This window comes from Crinia signifera, chromosome 7 (assembly GCF_055691185.1).
Source record: "Crinia signifera chromosome 7, ASM5569118v1, whole genome shotgun sequence".
In the NCBI taxonomy this organism is placed as follows: Eukaryota; Metazoa; Chordata; class Amphibia; order Anura; family Myobatrachidae; genus Crinia; species Crinia signifera.
The window spans coordinates 67,439,810-67,460,600 of NC_139223.1; the positions used below are offsets into that span (position 1 = coordinate 67,439,810).

Here is a 20,791-nt window from a genome sequence, read left to right on the forward strand (position 1 = left end):
CAAAATTAACAAAATCATCACCAGATTTAACAGCCTGAACATCTACTATGGGGACTGGATGAATAGTTGCTTTGCTTACTAATGCTGATTAGTGATTCATAGAACACACACACACACTGTGTGTATGTATATATATATATATATATATATATATATATATATATATATATATATATATACATACAACCCAATAGTGTTATTAAGCGCCCATATACAACTCATCAATACAATTTGTTCTGTCTTTCCACTCAATGTAGAATTATCATCAACCAAGACTTCTTTCAAATATAAAACATTTATTAAAAAATTTTATATAAAAAGGTAATACACTTGGAGTTGGAAGAATTTTCTTGGAATAGGGATCTTACCAAGAACCCGACGCGTTTCGTCTCTTTATGAGACTTCATCAGGGGTTAGATATTAATCTTTTAAGCAATAAAAGATGTTTTTAATTGATATGGAAATTTGAATGATTTATTCACGCTGAATCTTCCAAATGTAAATTAATACTGTAGTACTTGTTCCTTAATTAGAAGATTTAAAAAAAATATAATCAGTCTTTATTCAGATCGTGTAGCTGAACCGTATATGTGCAAAATGTGATCCCAATCACTAATAGACTTTAATAAAGGAATGACCCTCCAGATGGATGGATCATACTGATTTGGATCAGGGTGGCCAATTCTGGCAAAATCCCCTATTGACCAACCTCCAACAAAGGTCTACTTAATTAACTTTAGGGTTTGAGACAATGCTGTAAATTGGTATTAGGGCTTTAATTCCCAAACCTCAAATAAATGGTGTAGACACTTTCTAGTTAAATGGAGGTGGAGTAAAAGATCCCCTCAGTATCGCCTGTGCATGTGTGCTCTCCAATAACCAAAGGGCAAACTCATGTCTACCATTAACCTTGTGCTTATGTTGACCTTTTGTCAATGTTGACCAGTTGCATGTCGACCTTTTGTCAATGTCAACCTAGTTCATGTGGACCTTTCGGTGTCGACCTATTGACTGACTACTTAGACGCTGTAGACCTTTCATTTAGATCCCCATGAAAACTGCATAGCGTTCATGATCATATCCCTTTAAACAACAATTAACTAATTAGTTAATTATAATACTTAGCCAAATGACGACTGACATTTGACAATTAGCTAAGATTACTTTGAAAAGATTTCGCTTGCAGAGTAAGCTGGAGCATTTGATGAGCTTGTGCACGAGGCTCCTCCGTCTGCCAATCACAGTGACTCACCCCCAGGAGAGTGCTCACTGGGGAAAGGCATGCGTCTGCTCTGCGTGGAGACATTGCTGTTCTGACCTATGAAATGTCTCTCAGGGGGAAATCAATGTCTCTATTCTTCTGAAACAATGATGATATTATTTTACTTTCGAATAGCTCTCTTGAGACAGGTTAATCATCAAGAAGCCTGTAGAATTGCAGGTCAAGGTCTACGCAATTAAGTTTTTTTTCCCAGCTGACAAAATTGGAGCACAAATGTAATGCTTAAATCATGTTTTTCATACTGCAAATTACGTTTCATTTAAACTCAATAAAACCTCAAAGGTAAAACATAAAATTCTTGTATTAGAAAAGAAAATGCTAGTAGTTAAAAAAGAAATAAACATAGCTGGATTGATTTAGATAGCATCTAATGACATTATGTATTTAATAGATCTCCTTCAGGTTAAGGGCCAGATGTATATATCTTCAAAAAGTGATAAAATGGAGAGTGATAAACAGCCAGTTATGCAATGTTTTGCGCCCCGGAGCAACCCAGCGGACGGCAGACGGGGGAGGGGCAGAGTTTAGGCATGTCATCGGGAGCAGGGGAGGAGGCAGCGCCTGCAGCTGATGCAGTCTCCAATTGCTGCCTCCTCTATAGCGTGAATATAGTATATATAGCAGGGGTAGCCAACCGGTCAGAGGTAAAGAGCCGACATAATGCGTGCGCCCAAGGTGCATGCGCCAAAAAAAGGGGCATAGTCTATTTTGACCCCTTGGGTGGATGTGATACAAATATGCCTCCAATAATAATGCAGTGCCATATATACATATGCCCCCAATAGTGCCAGATACACATATGCTCCCCACGGTGCCAGGTATGCACTACACGGTGCCGGTTATGCCCCCACAGTGACAAAAAGCTTGTATGCCCACCCCAGTGCCACAAACTGCTATGCCCCCACAGTGCCACAAACTGCTATGCCCCCACAGTGCCACAAACTGCTATGCCCCCACAGTGCAAATTTCCCAGCAGCGGCACTCACCGTTGTTGCTGCTGCTGCCAGGCGGGGAGAGGACAGTCTGGTGTCCCCCTGCAGTCCTCCTGTCATGTCACAGATGGGAGGAGAGTACAGCACACCACACCACGCGTCTCCTTCCCCCTCACTTCCCTGTGACTGGGCCGCCCACCAATCAAAGCTCGCTGGCCGGCTCCTGATTGGCGGATGGCCCACTCACAAGGATGCACAGTAAGGGGTAGGAGAGATGCGCGATGCGCGCTCTCCTCCCCTCAGAAGGAGAAGGGATTCAGGGAACCGGCAGCAGGGAGCACTGGGACAGACGGTGGGCGGCGGGCAGCAGTGGGAGCAGGAGCCGCACTTTACAAGGGGGAGAGCCGCATGAGGCTCAAGAGCCACAGGTTGGCCACCACTGATATATAGTATAGTCGCTTGATCTGGTTACCCATTCAAACTGCACAGCGACCCAGGATTAACCTTTTTGACCCGGGTCGAAAAGCCGGTTTGCTGGACTGCGGAAATTTTAAAAGGTCTTTTCATATCACACAGAGACCTGGGTTGACCTGGCAACAATCCGGGTTATTTTTGCAAGGTATTACATTAAAAATCACATTTCACTTTTATTCTTAACAGCGAGCCAGCTAGATCACAACTGCTAGATCACCCAAATCCACCTGACTACATTCACTCTGTATATTTCTTGTAAATTGCTTTAGATTGTCAAAGAAAGCAGATTATAACATGTAAACTCACCATCCAGAGGACAAAGTCTTGTTACTTTCTCCGGCATCAGCTTTGCCTGCTTGTGCTGACAATAGACCTCCGCGATCTCTTGGCGGCACGGTTTTGATTTTGCCCGCGAAAGTGCCGAAATTGCTTCCTTGCCAGTAATCTCACATTTTGGGGGAAGCTCGTATTTCCCGATTTCAGGGGAGCTGCTGCCGATTTTCTTGGTATGGTGCAGTTTAGTGCTTCTGTACTCATCTTTGAGGCTGTTCGTGCTGAGGTTCTTTGAAGGGTTACCCACATAGTGTAAAACTTCATTGGAATTTTTTCCCAGCAGTGAGTTTTCTTTTACTTTCTCCTCTAACGCTAACTTCCTCTTTAAATGTTCTTTCTGTTTGCTAAGAGGTTTTTTCCCTAGATCTGTTTGGTGCTTATGCCTTTGAGTCCTTGGGGCAAAATTGCTGTTATCAATATTTTCAAAGTCTTTTGGGACGGAATTCTCATTATTGCTGTCTGTCCGCAATTTCTCCTTCGGCCGGTGAGAAAAATATCCATCCTAGAAAAAGAGGAAATTAAAGATTTAAAAGGGGGAAACTTAAGGAGAGTCTTCAGTTATTATTATTCCTATACAGTACAAACCACATTGTCAGAAGAAGTTGGTGAGTGAACAAAATGCAATATCTATCAGTAAGATTCAGCAATGGAGATGCTGCTAAGATTTTTCCCATGAGTTATTATTGCTATAAATACAGTGAAGGTGTGATGGTATGGGGTGTAAGTATTGTGCTTATTCTAGCACCATGTCTCTTTCAAAACACATGCAGTACCTCTTCCCTGCCTAGGGGTGTTGCTCTCTGCTGTGGTGCTTATCAGTGCTGAAATGCAGTCCACACTGTGCTAGATGAACCACAGCAGAGAAAGACACACCAGGCAGGGAAGAGGAACTACCCTAGTTTTGATAGATGCAGGGTTCTAGAGTGAACACTACATGTGTGATTTACATACATATAGAGTGACATGGGACCTTTCTGTACGAAAAATGTAACCTACATGTATAGTATATGAGGACAGAAGCATCAATTATAATCTCCTGATCAAAATACATATATATATATATTTACAGAAAGTATAGAAGTGCGCACCGTATGGAAGTCACCGATAGAGTTTATAATAAAACAACTGTTCTGTATTTTATTGTTCGGTATAAAAAATCTGCATTGATAAATTGACATTAATTTTTTTTCTCAGATGTTTCTCTTATCTGCAATAATAGAAATATGGCTGCTGATCTTATTCTGAACACAAATTAAATACCCTACGCTTTTCATCCATTAGGACGTCTTCAGGGGCATGTCAGAATTAAGAGGTATATTAACGTAAAACTTCATAGTGGTCCCACCGAAGAGAATAAAAAAATGACCCGTGGAGGGGATCAGAAGGTTTCTAAAAAGGGGGTTCGCCAATATGGGATTAGCCCAGTGGATGGAATTTGGCAATGTACAACAGAAGATAGAAGTCGTCACTATACAGTGGTTGGATTTCAAATTGGAACAATCAAATTCTGGCTGTGGTGTTCATTCCAGGGACGTGTACGTAGCCAGCAATGTGGTGGGTGAGGCCGCACAGGGTAGGCTTTTTTTTTTTGTCTTCACAAAGAAGAAAATTATTATTTTGTAAGGTCCAACACATACATACAGGCTTCCTATAAATTGTAATTACAATATGCTCCCATTGAAATAAATGTAAGCTTTTAACGGTCTGGAGGCACATTCGATGCTTGTGTCACACGGACGTCAGATTAAATGGAATAAGAAGGGTTATAAAAATAGTGCTGTAATGCAAGATTTGTAAAAAAAAAAAAACATCAGAAATATATAGAGATTTTTTTGGGGGATTATCACAGCTTTTTATATTAGCTTAATTGACCCTGTTGGAAATGCAGAATTTTAATGCCAGTGTGTACAGTATGTATGCTTAGGACCCAAATAGGGCACTTTTAATCTTGTTTTTGGCAACAAGGATCTAGAAAATAATCATTAAATTAAGTTTGGAAGAATGCGATGATATGGATTTTAGCAAAATGGTGAGTGGATCGCCTCTTCCACCAGATAGACACAGAATCTTGCTAACATTTCTCAATGGATAAAAATGGTGGGGGGTTTGGCGCTCTCTGGGGGTGATATGTTTTCAGCTGCGGGGCTCCAGATTAAGAGGGAGGCCACCCTCTTGGAAATAATGAATAAATACATTTCTCAATAACTGCTCCATGAATATAATGTTATAAAAATATGTTCCCTGTTTAAGAATTGGTACATCGTGCTAATATTTAGCATTCTGTAATGACTAGGAATAAATAAGATGGTCCCCATGAGACAGTCAACACAAGTATCCAGATCATTGAATATAATTACTGTACTGATGCAACTTATTTATATCACTTTCAAAGCCTTCCTTGGGGCCATCATAAATAAAAGTGAATTATTTAAAAGAAGAGTAATTCACTTCCAACCAACAAACTTACTTATTCATCTGAAACTTTTCATTAGTCACATCTCCTCGCCTTCACTCACGTCCCTTTAAACTTCCATATTGCCTACCACCTGTGGTCGTCCTTCCTCAGTCAGGAGACTGCACCATGCCAAAGCTTTCTCCACCTCTATGCTATAGCAACCATAATATTCTTATTCACATACCCCACCATAATTCTCTCCTTTTCCCTCTGTCAGCACAATGGTCCCAAACTCCTAGATACAGACGTGTTCTCATGTGTTGTTACCATGTAAAATAATAATTATAATAATACACTATGCATGTGATCTTGCTACTCTTGAAGGGGAGTTGGGATACGCAACTGCATGCCAAGACTCAAATGCATCATGGTCCGCTACTGAATGCTGCTATATGCATCTACAACGTAGTGGGACACATCTGTATCCAATATACCAAATCTTGAATTTCCCTTCAGACATTATACGTCTAACTGTACTCTCCTCTACTGATTTCCCCCTCTCCGACCATCATCTGCTTGATTTTAATGTATCCCTCTCTCTATTTCTCCGCTGGGAAACCCTCAAGATTATCATCAACAAGCATAACTTTAAGGCTAATAATCACACTGTGTCCTTATCCTCCATTCCAGGCTCACTTCTCTTGCCATTTACCACTCTATTATGCTCCAACCAAGTTCTTTCCTTATACCATGTATCCATTCCTTCTGGTCTAGACTCTGTTCCTCTGCAGTAACTACTCACCTCTGCAGATCCGCAACTCAACATTGGCAATCTACATGCACTGTCGCTATAGTTATGAGCCGCCTATTGACACTGAAGATAATCGAGCTCAAATGCGGACTTCATCCATTTCTACTCTCAATCCACAGGGCCGCCTTTTCCGTCTCTAAACATTCTTAATTCAAGAACCCCTATCTCCTCCCAGATCTCCAATCTCTGTCATCTCTTTGCCACTTTCAACTCTCTCCTCTGCCCTCCCCCTCCCCCCTGTCTGCTGCTGTCCTTGACATTGCTACCCTTTTAACATCTAAAATGTAATCCATCCGACAGGACATCAATTCCCATTGTCATTCCATCCTCTTCTCTCCCATCGTACCTCTCCCCATCTTGCCCATCCATTTTTACAAACTCTGAGTTTTCTTCCTAGTATCTAGAGATGAAGTCATGGACTAAAGCGGTTCTTGTACCCTACCACCTCCCCCTTGATCCTATCCCTTCCCATCTCATCTGCCCTCTCTTACATTTTGCCTTTTCCCATCTCTTCAATCTTTCCCTTTCTCTAAATATGTACTGATTTGAAAGCATTTTAATTAAATTCAAACTTTAAGATTCTTCACTTGCAGTCGTATCAGATTGGCTTCTAGATCAAAGATCTAGATCAGGCATTCCCAACTACGGTCCTCGAGGCACACCAACAGTGCAGGTTTTAGTGATATCCAGGCTTCAGCACAGATGGTTTAATCAGAATCACTCAGGTGCTAATTAAGTCACCAGTGCTCAAGCCGGGATATCTACAAAACCTGCACTGTTGGTGTGCCTTGAGGACCGTGGTTGGGAATGCCTGATCTAGATCTTTAGATCAAACTCACAGAATCTGCAACTTAGAACAGGAAAATTTTGCCTATACAGTATACTTTAAATCCATTCAAGTCTGCTGTAAAACCTTACATCCTACTTCATCCTTGGCAAATAGCCCGCTTTGCACATATGCTGTATTATCACAAAGCCTTTAGCATTCAAGCTGACACAGAATATCCAAACAACAAATCAACACATAGGTCTAATGATATTATGGTGGTTGACAGATAAACAAGAACAGATCGGCTCTCCTTTATAGACATAAATATTTCTGGCTTACGTTGTCTCCTCATTATAAATCCATAGGGATTAAAGTTACCAATTGGTATGTTTCACTTCCTTCATTACTGGATTAGCTGTGCACTCTAGTCTGCTATTATAAGCAGCTTCTATTGCTGGATACACTGTTGTTTTATAAAGGTTTGCATCAATGTATCCATCCAACATATGTCCAATATGTCTGCAGCCGGTCAGACTGTGACATAAAAGAATTTACATGCAATAATTAACACCATACAAAGAAAACAGGTCAAAGAAATTATTGATATAAAGTGATTATTTTTAAAGCGTGCAAGTGAGGAGCAGAATTAATGTGCCTATTAAACTTGTACCAGTAGTTCTACCACCGCAATAGCTAATCTAGTTTCCCCATTTCAGGGTGGCAACAGTACAATGAAATCAATACCTGAAAAAAAATAAACAGATTTTTCCATTAATAATTTATTTTTATTTTTTTACTATTTGTATATGAATTTGAATTAAACAATGTAAAAAAATTATATTTTTTTGAAACAGTCTAAGGGAAAGCCCAAAACGGACAATCTGGCACAAGTTAGCTCTTACTGCTCCAGGGTAGTATCCCCAGAGAAGCTAAGAGGTAAACTCTCAAAAGTGAGAGTTTGTAGTAGTGTGAAATGTTGCCCATAGCAACCAATCAAATTATAGATATTTATCTTTAAAAGGTGCTAGATAAATGATAAGTTGAATCATATTAGTTGCTATGGGCAACACATCTCACTTCTAAATTCTCACCAACCACTTTAGTAAATGTACCGCTAAATGTCTCATCTGCTCTGACAATGTTTTTTGGTTGAATTGATGCAATGCGTGTGTAATGTGATATTTGTATAGTCTAGCATCTGCTGGAAATTTTTCACAGTATTTTCATACATTTAAATGGACACACTAGTGTTGTGCAAGTGGGTGTATTTTGTGTCATTGCATACAGAATGCAATCAACCCACTAGTTATCAATACCTGCCCCTAATAAAATGTATTCCATTGGAGAAGGGTTTCAACGGGAGTATCCAAATACCCACGATATATGATCATAGGCAATGGCTTCGCCTGGGGCTATCATATTATCCCCAATAAACCGGCATTAGATACAGTTTATCAGGGATTGTTTCACCTCAAACAAGCAAAGCAAAATCCCAAATAACTTTAGCAAAAACACAAGTTTCACTTAACTGTGTGTTTATGCGCAACATGGTAATTTTTTTTACGGGACCTCTAATTGGATAACCAGTAAAAAAAAATACTGTAAAGCATCGGGAAAAACCACGAAAAACTCCTGATGTTTCATTGTACCTAACTGGATACCCTCCTCTGCTTCCTTTCTAAAGAAACAAATGTATTTGACTTACAGACTACAGTTACGAATACCATCTCAAGATGGCATTTGCTATTGGGGAATTTCAAACTTCATTATATTATAACAAGATATAGAAGTTACACTTTCTTAAATGGAGAATGTGAAGTTAGCAAAAAATTTTTTATTAATATTTCAGTTATACGTATTTTTACATATCAGTAATGGCTTACCAGTGCCTTTACATGTATTTTACAGTAAAACAATGTTCAAATGATTTAATCGATTGGTTGTATATGGCAATTGTACCTATGCATTACAATATGTGTTTACATGTATGTTTACACTATAAACGTTAGGATATAATTTTAGACCTTCTAGCAGGATAATGACTGCAAAGTACACTTACCAGCAATTAAAGAGAGTGATTCATTTAGCAGGTAATTTATGTCTGTGAAATCAGAGCAGAGACATAGAATGTGAATGCCCTTTCATGTTGCTAATATTTTAATGCCTCATTCTCACCATTTGATGGATCTTTTTCTCCAGATTAAATTGCATCTCCTACTAAAGCTTAGACACAGTAAATGTCAATGACTGCATAATATATCACCTTGAAGTGATCACACGTCCATAGACATGTAAGCTATGTAATTTAATATTCTTTGTAAAAAATGAATTTATTTCTTTTTATTATGGGAATTTAGACTACTTTAAAGTCCCTACACTGCTACCAAATATCTTCTGATAGATGATTGTTAATTAAGTCCCGATAATTAAAGCCATAGAATACGGTCGTAAAATGGTGTACTTTATTTTACAGATGACTGCATGCCAGCACATGTGTAGTACAGTTCACTTTGGAGCCTCTGGAGGGCGCCACGACATGATGAATATTATGGGCTGTAAACAGGGCTTCTCTGTACATTGTCTGACTCTCATATGCTAGAGAGGCTCTGCTTTTGTGTACTTTGAATAAAAGAGGGCTGGTGCATACACAACAAAGCTGTAAACTGCTCTTCACTGTTCATACAGTAGGTCAACTCTTCAGACATGTACAAAAGAGCCGGATAGAGGACTAATCTCTGGACACTACAATGGCCCAACCCCTTACTAAATAAATATAACGGTACTCTTTACCTAGAACGGCGCCCACGATTGAAATCGTGGTCATCGCGGGTAAAAATCGCGGTGATCACGGTAATCGCGGGCATCGCGGGTAAAATTGGATGGTCGCGATGCCCGCGATGACCGCGATCACCGCGATTTTCCCATAGGGAACAATGTTAAAAAAGGCTGATTGACCGCGATTTCACTGTTAAATGGCTCAATTGACCCGATTTGGCCATATTAACCCTGAATTAGGCCCAATTAACCCTTAAATGTCCCCAACAATTTTTAACGCCACCCCACGATCCACGCGAACCCGAAGCGTGGCGAGCGCAGCGAGCCCGCGAGGGGCGGCGGTACGCGTCCTCCGACCTTTTCATGCCCTACTATCCACGTCGGCGTGGTGTGGGAATATAATAGTGTGGCGAGCGCAGCGAGCCACCGAGCCCGAAGCGTGGCGAGCGCAGCGAGCCCCGCGAGGGGACGCGGATACCTTCACAGGTAGACGCGTCCCCTCGCGGGCTTCACAGGTGTCCGGGTCGCCACGGACACCTGTGAAGCCCGCGAGGGGACGCGTATAACTGTGAAGGTATCCGCGTCCCCTCGCGGGGCTCGCTGCGCTCGCCACGCTTCGGGCTCGGTGGCTCGCTGCGCTCGCCACACTATTATATTCTCACACCACGCCGACGTGGATAGTAGGGCATGAAAAGGTCGTAGGACGCGTACCGCCGCCCCTCGCGGGCTCGCTGCGCTCGCCACGCTTCGGGTTCGCGTGGATCGTGGGGTGGCGTTAAAAATTTTTGGGGACATTTAAGGGTTAATGGGCTCTGTGGCCCATTTAACATTGATTCCTATGGCAAAATCGGGTTGATTGAGCCATTTAACACTAAAATCGGGTCCATCGCGACTTTTAACATTGTTCCCTATGGGAAATCGTGAGCATCGCGTCGCGGGCATCGCGGGTACGTTTATGGCCGGCCGCGACGCGACCGACGCGATTTTTCAGATTTAACATGGTTTTCAATGGGAAAATCGCGGGCATCGCGTCGGTCGCGTCGCGGGCAGGCATAAATGTACCCGCGATGCCCGCGACGGGCGCCGTTCTAGGTAAAGAGTACCAATATAACTATATATGTTGATCCGACACTCTAGGTAAACATCTGATAACTTTGTCAGGTACCCTATGTAACAAGCCAAATATACATACAAAGGTGCAGTAGTCTGAGCAGTAAAAACCACTTCACAAGGCAAAGTTGAATCAACATTTCAGTGCAATATATAAATCCCTGATGACAGTGTATATTACATTGAAACATTGATGATACAACATTGTAACTGTGTGAATGTGAAGTAGTTTCTACAATTTTTTTATTATTATTTATTTCACATAGCATTTCCCTGATTTTACGAGTGGACGTGACAAGGGTGTAACACTATGAAGACTTTCGGCATATGCAGTCACAAGCAGATCTTTAAATGTTCATTCTCAAGTTATGTTTATCTGCCAAGAATGATTGAAAATCCATGAATTTTATGTCATTTCATGCAGACTTCACATTTCTATAAATTCCCTGAGCTGATACGCTGTCCCATTTTAATGAAATTCTCAATCTATATTGAAGGCACTCGACCCAAAAGCCAGAAATAAATGCAGACTGACTGCAGCAGTGAATGTTTCCACCACAAAGGTAAAACATATGACAACTGCCGTTGAACATATATTTTTAATACAAGTAAACACGGATCAGTCATGCAGTGAAATCGCTCTAAGTTATTCATGCCGCAGGCTACATCGCTACCACCAAAGTAACAGTTTGCTAAAGTTCTGTATTATTTATTTATTTTTTTAAAGGCATTGAAAAATAACATGAATCTGCATAGACATTACTGATACATGATAGAATGACAGGACTAATGCTGGCCTACTATAACTACCATTGCTTTGTATGTGTAAGGGTATGCCCCGGAAATGAGCGGCGCTGCATGCTCCCGCATCATCGCCTTGAGAGCTGCGGCTTTGAGGACAACTTTGCATATAGTGCTATGCTATGCAAAGCCATCTGCCCCCCCCCCCCCCCCCCACCCTCCTGCACCGGGCAGGGGGAAAACCGCTCACTGTGTATGCACTGAGTGGCTTTACCCCCAGCAATGACAGCGGTCATCGCTATACATACACGCAGGGCATAGTCGCCCAGTTTGTATGGACCTTTATTTCCTAATGCTCAGATTTGCAAATCTGCACTAAATCATAACACCCTATCAGCATGCAGCTGGCAACTGTCTGGTGCAGGTTAAATACTAAAAGCAAACATTTCATTGGTTGTAGATATAGTTCTAGTGAAGGTTTGGTCCTTGAGCAATATTAGTAAATAACCATGACTATCTTACTATGCACATAAACGCCCATCTTTCTAGCCAAATCACCCTTCTCCCTGGTTAAATCTGTAGTAGCAAACAGATAGATAAATAAATAAATATGATATAAACATATTCTAATAGAAGCCAACCTGTGTATGATTGCGTGTTTAATGCCTTGTGATTTGGGTAACATGATTGGTTAGCTATATTTCGTTAATCTGTATCTGAAAACCTGCTGTGTGGATGTGTATGGATGTACGTGGGAAACTGGGTGTTTCTGCATCAAGTCTGAAGTGTCTGTCTTTGACCATCTGTTTGGAGATAGGAGAATGTAGTTACATGTGAGCAAGCATGCAGATACAAAAAGACCAATAACTTACTGAATGGCAGCTGTAACACTCATAGCACTTTTTTTCACAGAGTGGGTGGTATCTCCAAATAATGTGCAATTATCACATAGCATGATGTGGGATTCTCAGTAAGCATGTGTTAACCTCAATCAGTTTCACATACTGAAACTTAAAATAGAAGCTATAATGAAGTATTTTTTATCATCATTAGCTTCTAGGAATAATAAATAGAATCTATCACTACATTCCCAACAGATCCCGCACTCATTGCCCAATAGGAGAACATCAAGCACTTTCCATTGGGTGCCCTCTGTACACTCTTTGAGGGAAGAGGGTATGTTAAAGTAATATCCTCTTCAGTTCATATCAACTTAGACACAAAAATGCAACAAACTCATGTCGACCTTTTCTTGCGTCGATAGTGTCCGCGTGAGCATTTTCCTTGTGCCAACCTTTTTACTGTCAACCAATATCGAACGACCTAATGACTGTCGACCTAATGGTCACACATCTGTAACATGGCAGTTGTATGGTTAGCAATTTCTCTCTCCACTTCATCTCTCTCCTAGATTTGATAAATCTCTCCCTAATGGGTCATACAGATTGGGCGACTTTGAGCTAAAAGAAACGCTCAGTTTACTGGTCTTAGCTGCTTTCAACTCGAAAGACACCCAGTGTGTACGGGGCAACGATGAGCGGTGATGTGCGCTCCGGCATCATCGCTGGCCTGGCCACTCATCTGCTGGTATTACCAGCAGATGAGTGGCGGAGTAGATGACTTTCCTGTCCACCCCGGGGGAAATCGCTAAAACGGAAGAAAAAACGTTCAATGTGTATGGACCTTAAGTCTAATAAAGTTGTATGGTGGCAGCTCATATGGGAGAATACTACAAATCTACTATTATGTGGGTACATGGCTGCATTCTATTACGGGAGTTTATATAAATTGCCTACATTCTCCTTCTAGTATACATCTGAGCCGCCCAGTGTGGAAGGTATGAGGTACCCACCTATAGCTCCTGTGCACACTGTAATACTGATTGGTCCGTCCTTATCTTGTAGTATCGCTGGATGACTGCTGTCATACACGGGTCTTTATATGCTGCAGCCTCCCAAGCTAGAGGGGGATTCAGGAATTTTTATAATTTGAAAACAATCTTAGCGCATAGTCATCTATTTACCAATATTATAAGCTGCCTCACCCACATGGTAAGGATAGATGGGGCTTTTTACTTCCAAAAAGGACAATGCATTTAATCATTCTTTCTACTACCCCTGAGTTACTGCTTTTTGTAATCTTAGGCAGGCCTTCTAAGCTTTGGTTTCTGAGGTAACAAAATCCCTGCATGGAAGTTGTCATCCAGCAAAACTACAAATGACTTAAAACAAAATGCAGGAAAAATCATACATCAAATGAATGGAGACTGACATGCAGGCCACAACATCTTCCAAATCACAATTGCTGCAGCCTGCACTGACAATTCCGAAGCCTAGAAAACCAGACAGAGTAAAATAACTATTGTTGCACTCAGAAACTGCAAATGCCAGATAATCTGTAGCATTCTATTCAAGGGGGAATGTCATTTTGGGATGTTAGACATCTAAACTCCAAAATGTAAAATTGTCAGATATGAAGGTGCCTGGCTTTCATTGCAGTTTTGATAAAAGTATTATGGAGTATTCTCTGCACAATCATAAGCAGACATACAGCAAAGGCAATATCTTGTTACTATCAAATTATTAAAAAGGACAAAATAAAGAATGGTCAGCTACTTATTAAATCTGCAGTGACATTACTTGTCATGTGCATCAACCCACCATCGGTATAAAGTATTTTCTTTTCACTGGGGGACTGCAAGCCAATCAATCTATGACCTGAGATTTTAGTGATATTATTTACTTTAGTACTAAATAATGTTTAATATACTGAAATAATGACTATTTGGAAAAAAATTGTAATGGATTATTACTACTGTTATCGATCCACCTTAAAATGAAACAAAAAAAAAAGCAAGGAAATTGTAAAACACAATGAAATATGCTGGCACTATAACAATCTACATATACTTAAAACAGAAATTTCTGAAAATCTGTATACAGTAATACAGGTTTAGTATCCCTTATCCAAATGTTTGGGACCAGAAGAATTTTGAGTAACAGATTATTCCGTATTTAAGAATATTTTTACATTTGAATGAGGTATCGTGCATTCATGTTGTATAAAACACATCAAACACATGAAATACACACACATATATTTCTCTATCATCCATATGGGATACTGGGATAGTCTTACTACAATGGGGAATAGAGGGTATCCGCAGGAGACAGGCACTTACAAAAATCTTCAGACTGGGTGTACTGGCTCCTCCCCTCTACGTCCCCACCCACAAGCCAGTTAAGGTAAAACTGTGCCCAGAAGGAGGATGAACGCATGTGAGAGAAGGATATCTAATATGTGTGATATGTGGTGAGATTCATAGCAGAACACCTAATTACAATACCAATAAAACAGAAACTGTTAACTTTTATTGTAAATAACATAAGGTCACAACAGTGACAACCTGGGTTTAACAACCTCACTCAACAATGCAGTGATAACCAGATGCTGCAAGACCTCTGTACTGAGGCGGGCGGCCAGTATTTCATATTCTGACAGCGAGGATTCACCCGGAACTTTCAATAGGGTGAGCACGGGGGTTAAACAGCGAGGGTGGCTTGTTTTGGGCCATCCTCGCCATAAAACCCCCCTCGCCGCATTGAATACACCCCATATTGTAAACTGCAAGCAGAAACAATGGACAATGAACGTGATCAATACACAGGTCACAGAAATCAGAGGTGCCCAAATATCTTCAGTAGCATATGGTAGTGCATGATTCCTTTTATAACACACTTGCTGTTATAAACAACATAACTAATTATTTATACAGATAATTATATATCTCTCAACTTATGTGTTGTAAGAATCGGGACTCCCACGCAATGAAGCATGGGACGCTATCGCATGCCATATCTTTGGCGCTCTGTGTGCTGTTGGCATGTCCCCAGATCCTCTGTCTCCAGTTAACAAGCATGCTGCACTGCTTAGCATAACAGCAAGTGACAGGGGGTCTCACAACTGCCCCCACACACACACTGATGTCCTCGGGTGGGACATCAATACAATCCCCCACAAAAATGGCACCGACTCACAAAAAATCGGGACAGTTGGGAGGTCTGGTTATCATTTACCGCAGTTAATACATGTTACTTTATATTATTGTAGCCATTAATGTGCCTGGTCTATCAAATCTAAAAATGAAGTATAAAAATTGATTAATATGCCAGGAGACCCACCGAGACAATAACACCGGCAGGGCTGGACATGAAAGCATCAAAAGGAAGCAGATGGTGAAAATACAGCAGATGTTAATGTCTTTTGCCTTTTCCATATGTTCTATTGTTCGATGGTAATAAATAAGTTCTAATTTCATATGTATTAGCAACATTCAATATTTTACTGTGGTACAAAGGGAAATAAAAGCAAATGAATTGGCACTTTGTGCTTCTCTCTGCGCAATTAATGTTGTTAAGAAGAGATCTGCAGACACTTTCCAGAGAAAGAAAAAAATCTCGCAATAGCAAATTAGTTTATTAGATCATCAGTCTTTTTCATTTAAACATTCATCTATATTGAAGTTACATATTCCAGGCACATTCCTGGAAGGCTCAAACACATTCAGCCATAAATGTATTTTAATTCAATTTAAATATTATTTAACATTAAAAAAGTAGTTACTTAGAATAAAAAAAAACCTCTGTATATATGTTTGTATGTGTAGTGGTTGGAGAACAGGACACCGTCGTCCCTAGACCGACACTATAGAGAGTCAACAAACATTTGGTCGACCACTAAAGGTCGACAGCACTTAGGTCGACACATGGAATAGGCAGACAAGGCTAAGGTCGACAGGGTCGGAAGGTGGACACAAACATTAAGCCGACAATGGGAAGGTCAACGGACATAAGTTTTTCACTTTTTGTGAGCCGACTTGTGCCGACAGGCAGTATTTTATACCCTACCATCCACTAGGGCAGTCATTTTCAACCTTTTTACCTTGCGGCACACTAAATAAGATTTTAAAATTGCCAAGGCACACCATGAGATCCCCACAGGGCAAAACACATTGGCCCCCACAGGAAAAAAACAATCCTATTGGCCTCCATATAAAAAACAATCACACTGCTCCCCACAGGTAACAAAAATAAAATACATTGGCCCTTTACATGAAAAGAGACCAGTAAATCGCAGTTGAACTGGTGCTGGCTGTAAACTGGTTTGGGCATCTCCATATCTGGGGTCACACTAGTGTGCCACAGAACAGTGGTTGAAGAGCACTGCACTAGGGTATAATAGTCGAAATTCAGGACATTCCGACCCTGTCGATCTTAGCCGCGTCGATCTATTTCATTTCTCGATCTAAGCCCCGTTGACCTTTAGTGGTTGACCAAGTGTATGTCAACCTTCATAGTGTCTGGAGAACATGGTCAGACTTTATTATTTGTATAAGTTGTATGTATGTATTTATTTTTGTTCAGTCGTCCAAGCAGTTTAAACTGTTCAAGTATAAACAGGATTCCCTGTTATGTCTACAAGTATTTCAATTCTACAGAACAGGAAGTCAGGTGTGCAAATAAAATTTGCTCTTCGCAGCAGTACGGGTCAGTTGTTACACAAGCCACTGAAATATCCACATATTGTGTACATTATGGTTTATTTTATTGCTTCTTTTTATGACATTTTATAACGTAGAAGAATTTAAGTGCTAGTTAAGTCCAAGCTAGCATCTCTTTATGAGGCTGATTTATCACTAGTGTAAAACATCTCTCATTAAATATCATTTCTTATAACTGCATATTGCAACAGTAAGACATTATTTTTGTGTGCCGTAAGAACCTGTCCCAGGGAAGAGTAAAAAGTAAAGTGTTGGCTTACGCTATCACTCTACTGCCATCGGGACGTGCAAGTACTAGTTTATACATGGATGCCAGCAAAACCATCATTATTTTGGGAAGCGGAAGAAGATTTGCCACAGAAATAGGTCCCTACATGTATTTTCCTGTATTTACAGTATATAGACATGCATATTCATAAAAAAGGAACATGTACTATGGTTGATTAGCAACATTTTATAAGTCCTAAACCCAGTTAGTACGGAAAGGGAGAACACACTACTATTTGGATTGGGTTTGTCAGGGATCTGTGTTTTTCCAGTCCGCTTTGGGTCCCACAGGGGCTTTTTAACAGAGGAGGGGGTCTGTGTGTAGATTTCAGATGGGCCCCTTCTGCTTCACGGTAATATGTTCCATGTTCAGGTGAAAACATGTCTACTGCTCATGTGATGTGGCCATTTTGATGAGGATTTTTTTTTTGCTGCGACTGCAGAACTCTAGCAAGGTAAGTAGGCCTGTGTGCACCACACCATTATAGAAACGCCTTTGCTCACTTGTTTAGCATTATTTGGTTGCAAAGTGCTGTGCAGTGCCATGCCTAGTGTAGCAATTTTTTTCAGGACGTATCAGTCTGAAAGTGCACAACTACACAATGTCGAAATGTCTACAGTGCGACATGTAAAATGTTGACATTCTACAGGGACCATAAGGTTAGGTAAAGGGAGAGGAAGTTAGGCATGGGAAGGGCTAGTGAAGCTCACCACCAGAAGCTGCCCAACAGACATGGATATGCAGCTGGAGCCACCAGACCCACCAAGCTAGATAGATTACCACTGGACCGCCAGGAACATTTTATCAGCATTCTAGTCATATTGACAGTTCAATGGGATCGAAATTAAGAATATTGGTGTGGTCAATGTCGACATGGTGCATGCGGACAAAGTACACCAAACCAATTTATGGGTCTCCTGTTGTGCTTGTAGAAGGAAGCTGCCAGGAAATACACACACAGCACTAATTCAATTTCTCTTTGAGTTACTGAAGGTCTGGCCAATAACTTTCTTTTATACTTCCAGGATAGCACAGAAGACATTATGGGGGTATTCAATTTGTACCGGTATTTCCCGACAGGGGAATTATATCAAGCACTCACCTATTCAATATTGCCGTCAATGACCGCATTGAATGTGTCCAATGCAACTTTTTAGAATTCGGATCTGTCAAGACGGAAAAGGCCGCGCGGATTGTCGAATTCACGGTTTTTCATCAATCCGCAGCCGTTTTAGTCAATCCTCAGATTTTTCGACTGTTGAGTTTGTGTTGGATTAGACGAAAACGGCCCAGGATTCTAACTGTCGGGACGTTCCGACAATCGAAATCTCGATTGAATACCCCCTATGTAGTACATCACAAAAATTATTGTAAATTTATAATAACTGTAATGAAATCAGAAATCGGGTGACAGGTCCCTTTAAAAGTTTTACAAAAGCATCTGATTCATGTATAAAATATCAGAAGGAAACTAAGAAACTGCCTCTTACACATTTCACACCCACAGGTTGGCATAGTGATGTCACGATCCTCTGGACCTACACAGAATCACTATTGAATGTTAATTTCTTTGCTATGCAGGGATCATACTTTCATTTATCAAACTGTCAAAAGCCCATTGAGGTTTTTTAATAAGTAAATGTTTAGCATTACCCTGCAGGGCATGCTTATAATAGAAGTCCTAACATGGGTTTATTTATTTTCCTCTTTTAGTTATATAACATTATATATATAAAAAAAAAATCCACACACATCATCTTCATACTACTTTTGTCGATGTCTTTGCAGTGTAGTTATCAAACTTACCAGTTTCGGTATTGAGACATTTTTGATGTGATATATTTAACGACAGAAGCATTTGTGATGTGATATATTTAACGACAGAAGCATTTGTGATGTGATATATTTAACGACAGAAGCATTTGTGATATGATATATTTAACGCCAGAAGCATTTGTGATGTGATATATTTAATGACAGAAGCATTTGTGATGTGATATATTTAACGACAGAAGCATTTGTGATGTGATATATTTAACGACAGAAGCTCTACTCTACTCTTATATATACGTAATACTTTCAATAGTTACATATAGAACAAAATGAATACGTTTTGACACATTCTCTTACTTGTGGTAGTGTAGTATTATATAAAAGAAAATGTTTAATTATTTTTAATACATGTCAACACTTCCATATTTTGGAAGATGTTATGTTGTACTAGTAAGCCTGCAAATGCTTCGAAAGTCTGCTACCTTAATCAATTGCCTCGGTGTTTGTGCATGTGTGAGAGAAAAAAAAATGTGTAGTTTCACTCGCCAACAGATGGCAGTGTATCGAAAACACACAGACAGACAATAGACATATATATAGATGATATGACGTTAGAGGATCACCTTAGAAGGCTTATGAGTGGATGAGTGCAAAGGAAGTGTAAATATTAGCAAGGAGATATCCAAAGTGTGGTAAACTTACCTACTTTTCTAGTCTCAAAGCCCAAAGAGAAGACACTGTGCATTACCATTGGCCCCCTCCCTAACACAGTGAAAGAATTGCGATTTGCATGAATGCATTGAGAGGGTGGGGCTAGATGACAATTCCAGATATTTAGCCCGGCCCCTTCTAGCAGACCTGCGATTGCTGGTAAATATAATACCATCCTGCCTGTTTCACTAGGTAGTGGGCACGATGCAGGAGAGCTGTCTACTTTTCTGGGGCTGAAGGGGACTACCCCAAAAGTCTTGGGCTTTTGGTAGACAAGTATTCAATGTTGCTTTACTGCATACCTTCCCCAACTGTCCCATTCCAGTGGGAGAGTTATTTTATTTTGACGCTGTCTGGCTTTGGGATGCCAATATCAGGGCATTTTTTCAATCCCAGGATTCGGGATTAAAAAATGCTCAATAAGGGAGGAGAAGTGATAAAGGGCCTTATTTTGGTTCATTCTTTCTGACAAAATCCTTCTTAGATGGGCAAAACCATGTGCACTGCAGGGGGGCAGGTGTTGCTTGTGCAGAGAGAATTAGATTTGGGTGGGGTTTTACTTAAAAGTGAGATCTATATTGCAGTGTAAAAATAAAGCAGTCAGTATTTACCCTGCACAGAAACAAAATAACTCACCCAAATCTAATTCTCTCTGCACATGTTACATCTGCCCCCCTGCAGTGCACATGGTTTTGTCCATCTAAGAAGGATTTTGTCAGAAAGAATGAACCAAAATAAGGCCCAAAGTGCCTTGTACTTTATCACTGGCCAATCAGCTTCTGACTATTAAGTTACAGGCTGGGTTTAAATAGGAGCTGATTGGCCGGTGATAAATTACCAGGCACTGTATCACTTCT

The 20,791-nt window shown here is 40.4% G+C and overlaps 1 protein-coding gene across 1 annotated transcript in view; it reads right to left on the bottom strand.

The window, feature by feature from the left end:
- Positions 1–20,791, bottom strand: part of XYLT1 (xylosyltransferase 1) — a 280,499-nt gene that overhangs the window by 141,078 nt on the left and 118,630 nt on the right. Inside the window, exon 2 of the mRNA XM_083153287.1 lies at positions 2,995–3,523. Coding sequence (XP_083009413.1) covers positions 2,995–3,523 — 529 coding nt within the window. The remainder of the gene's footprint in view (positions 1–2,994; positions 3,524–20,791) is intronic.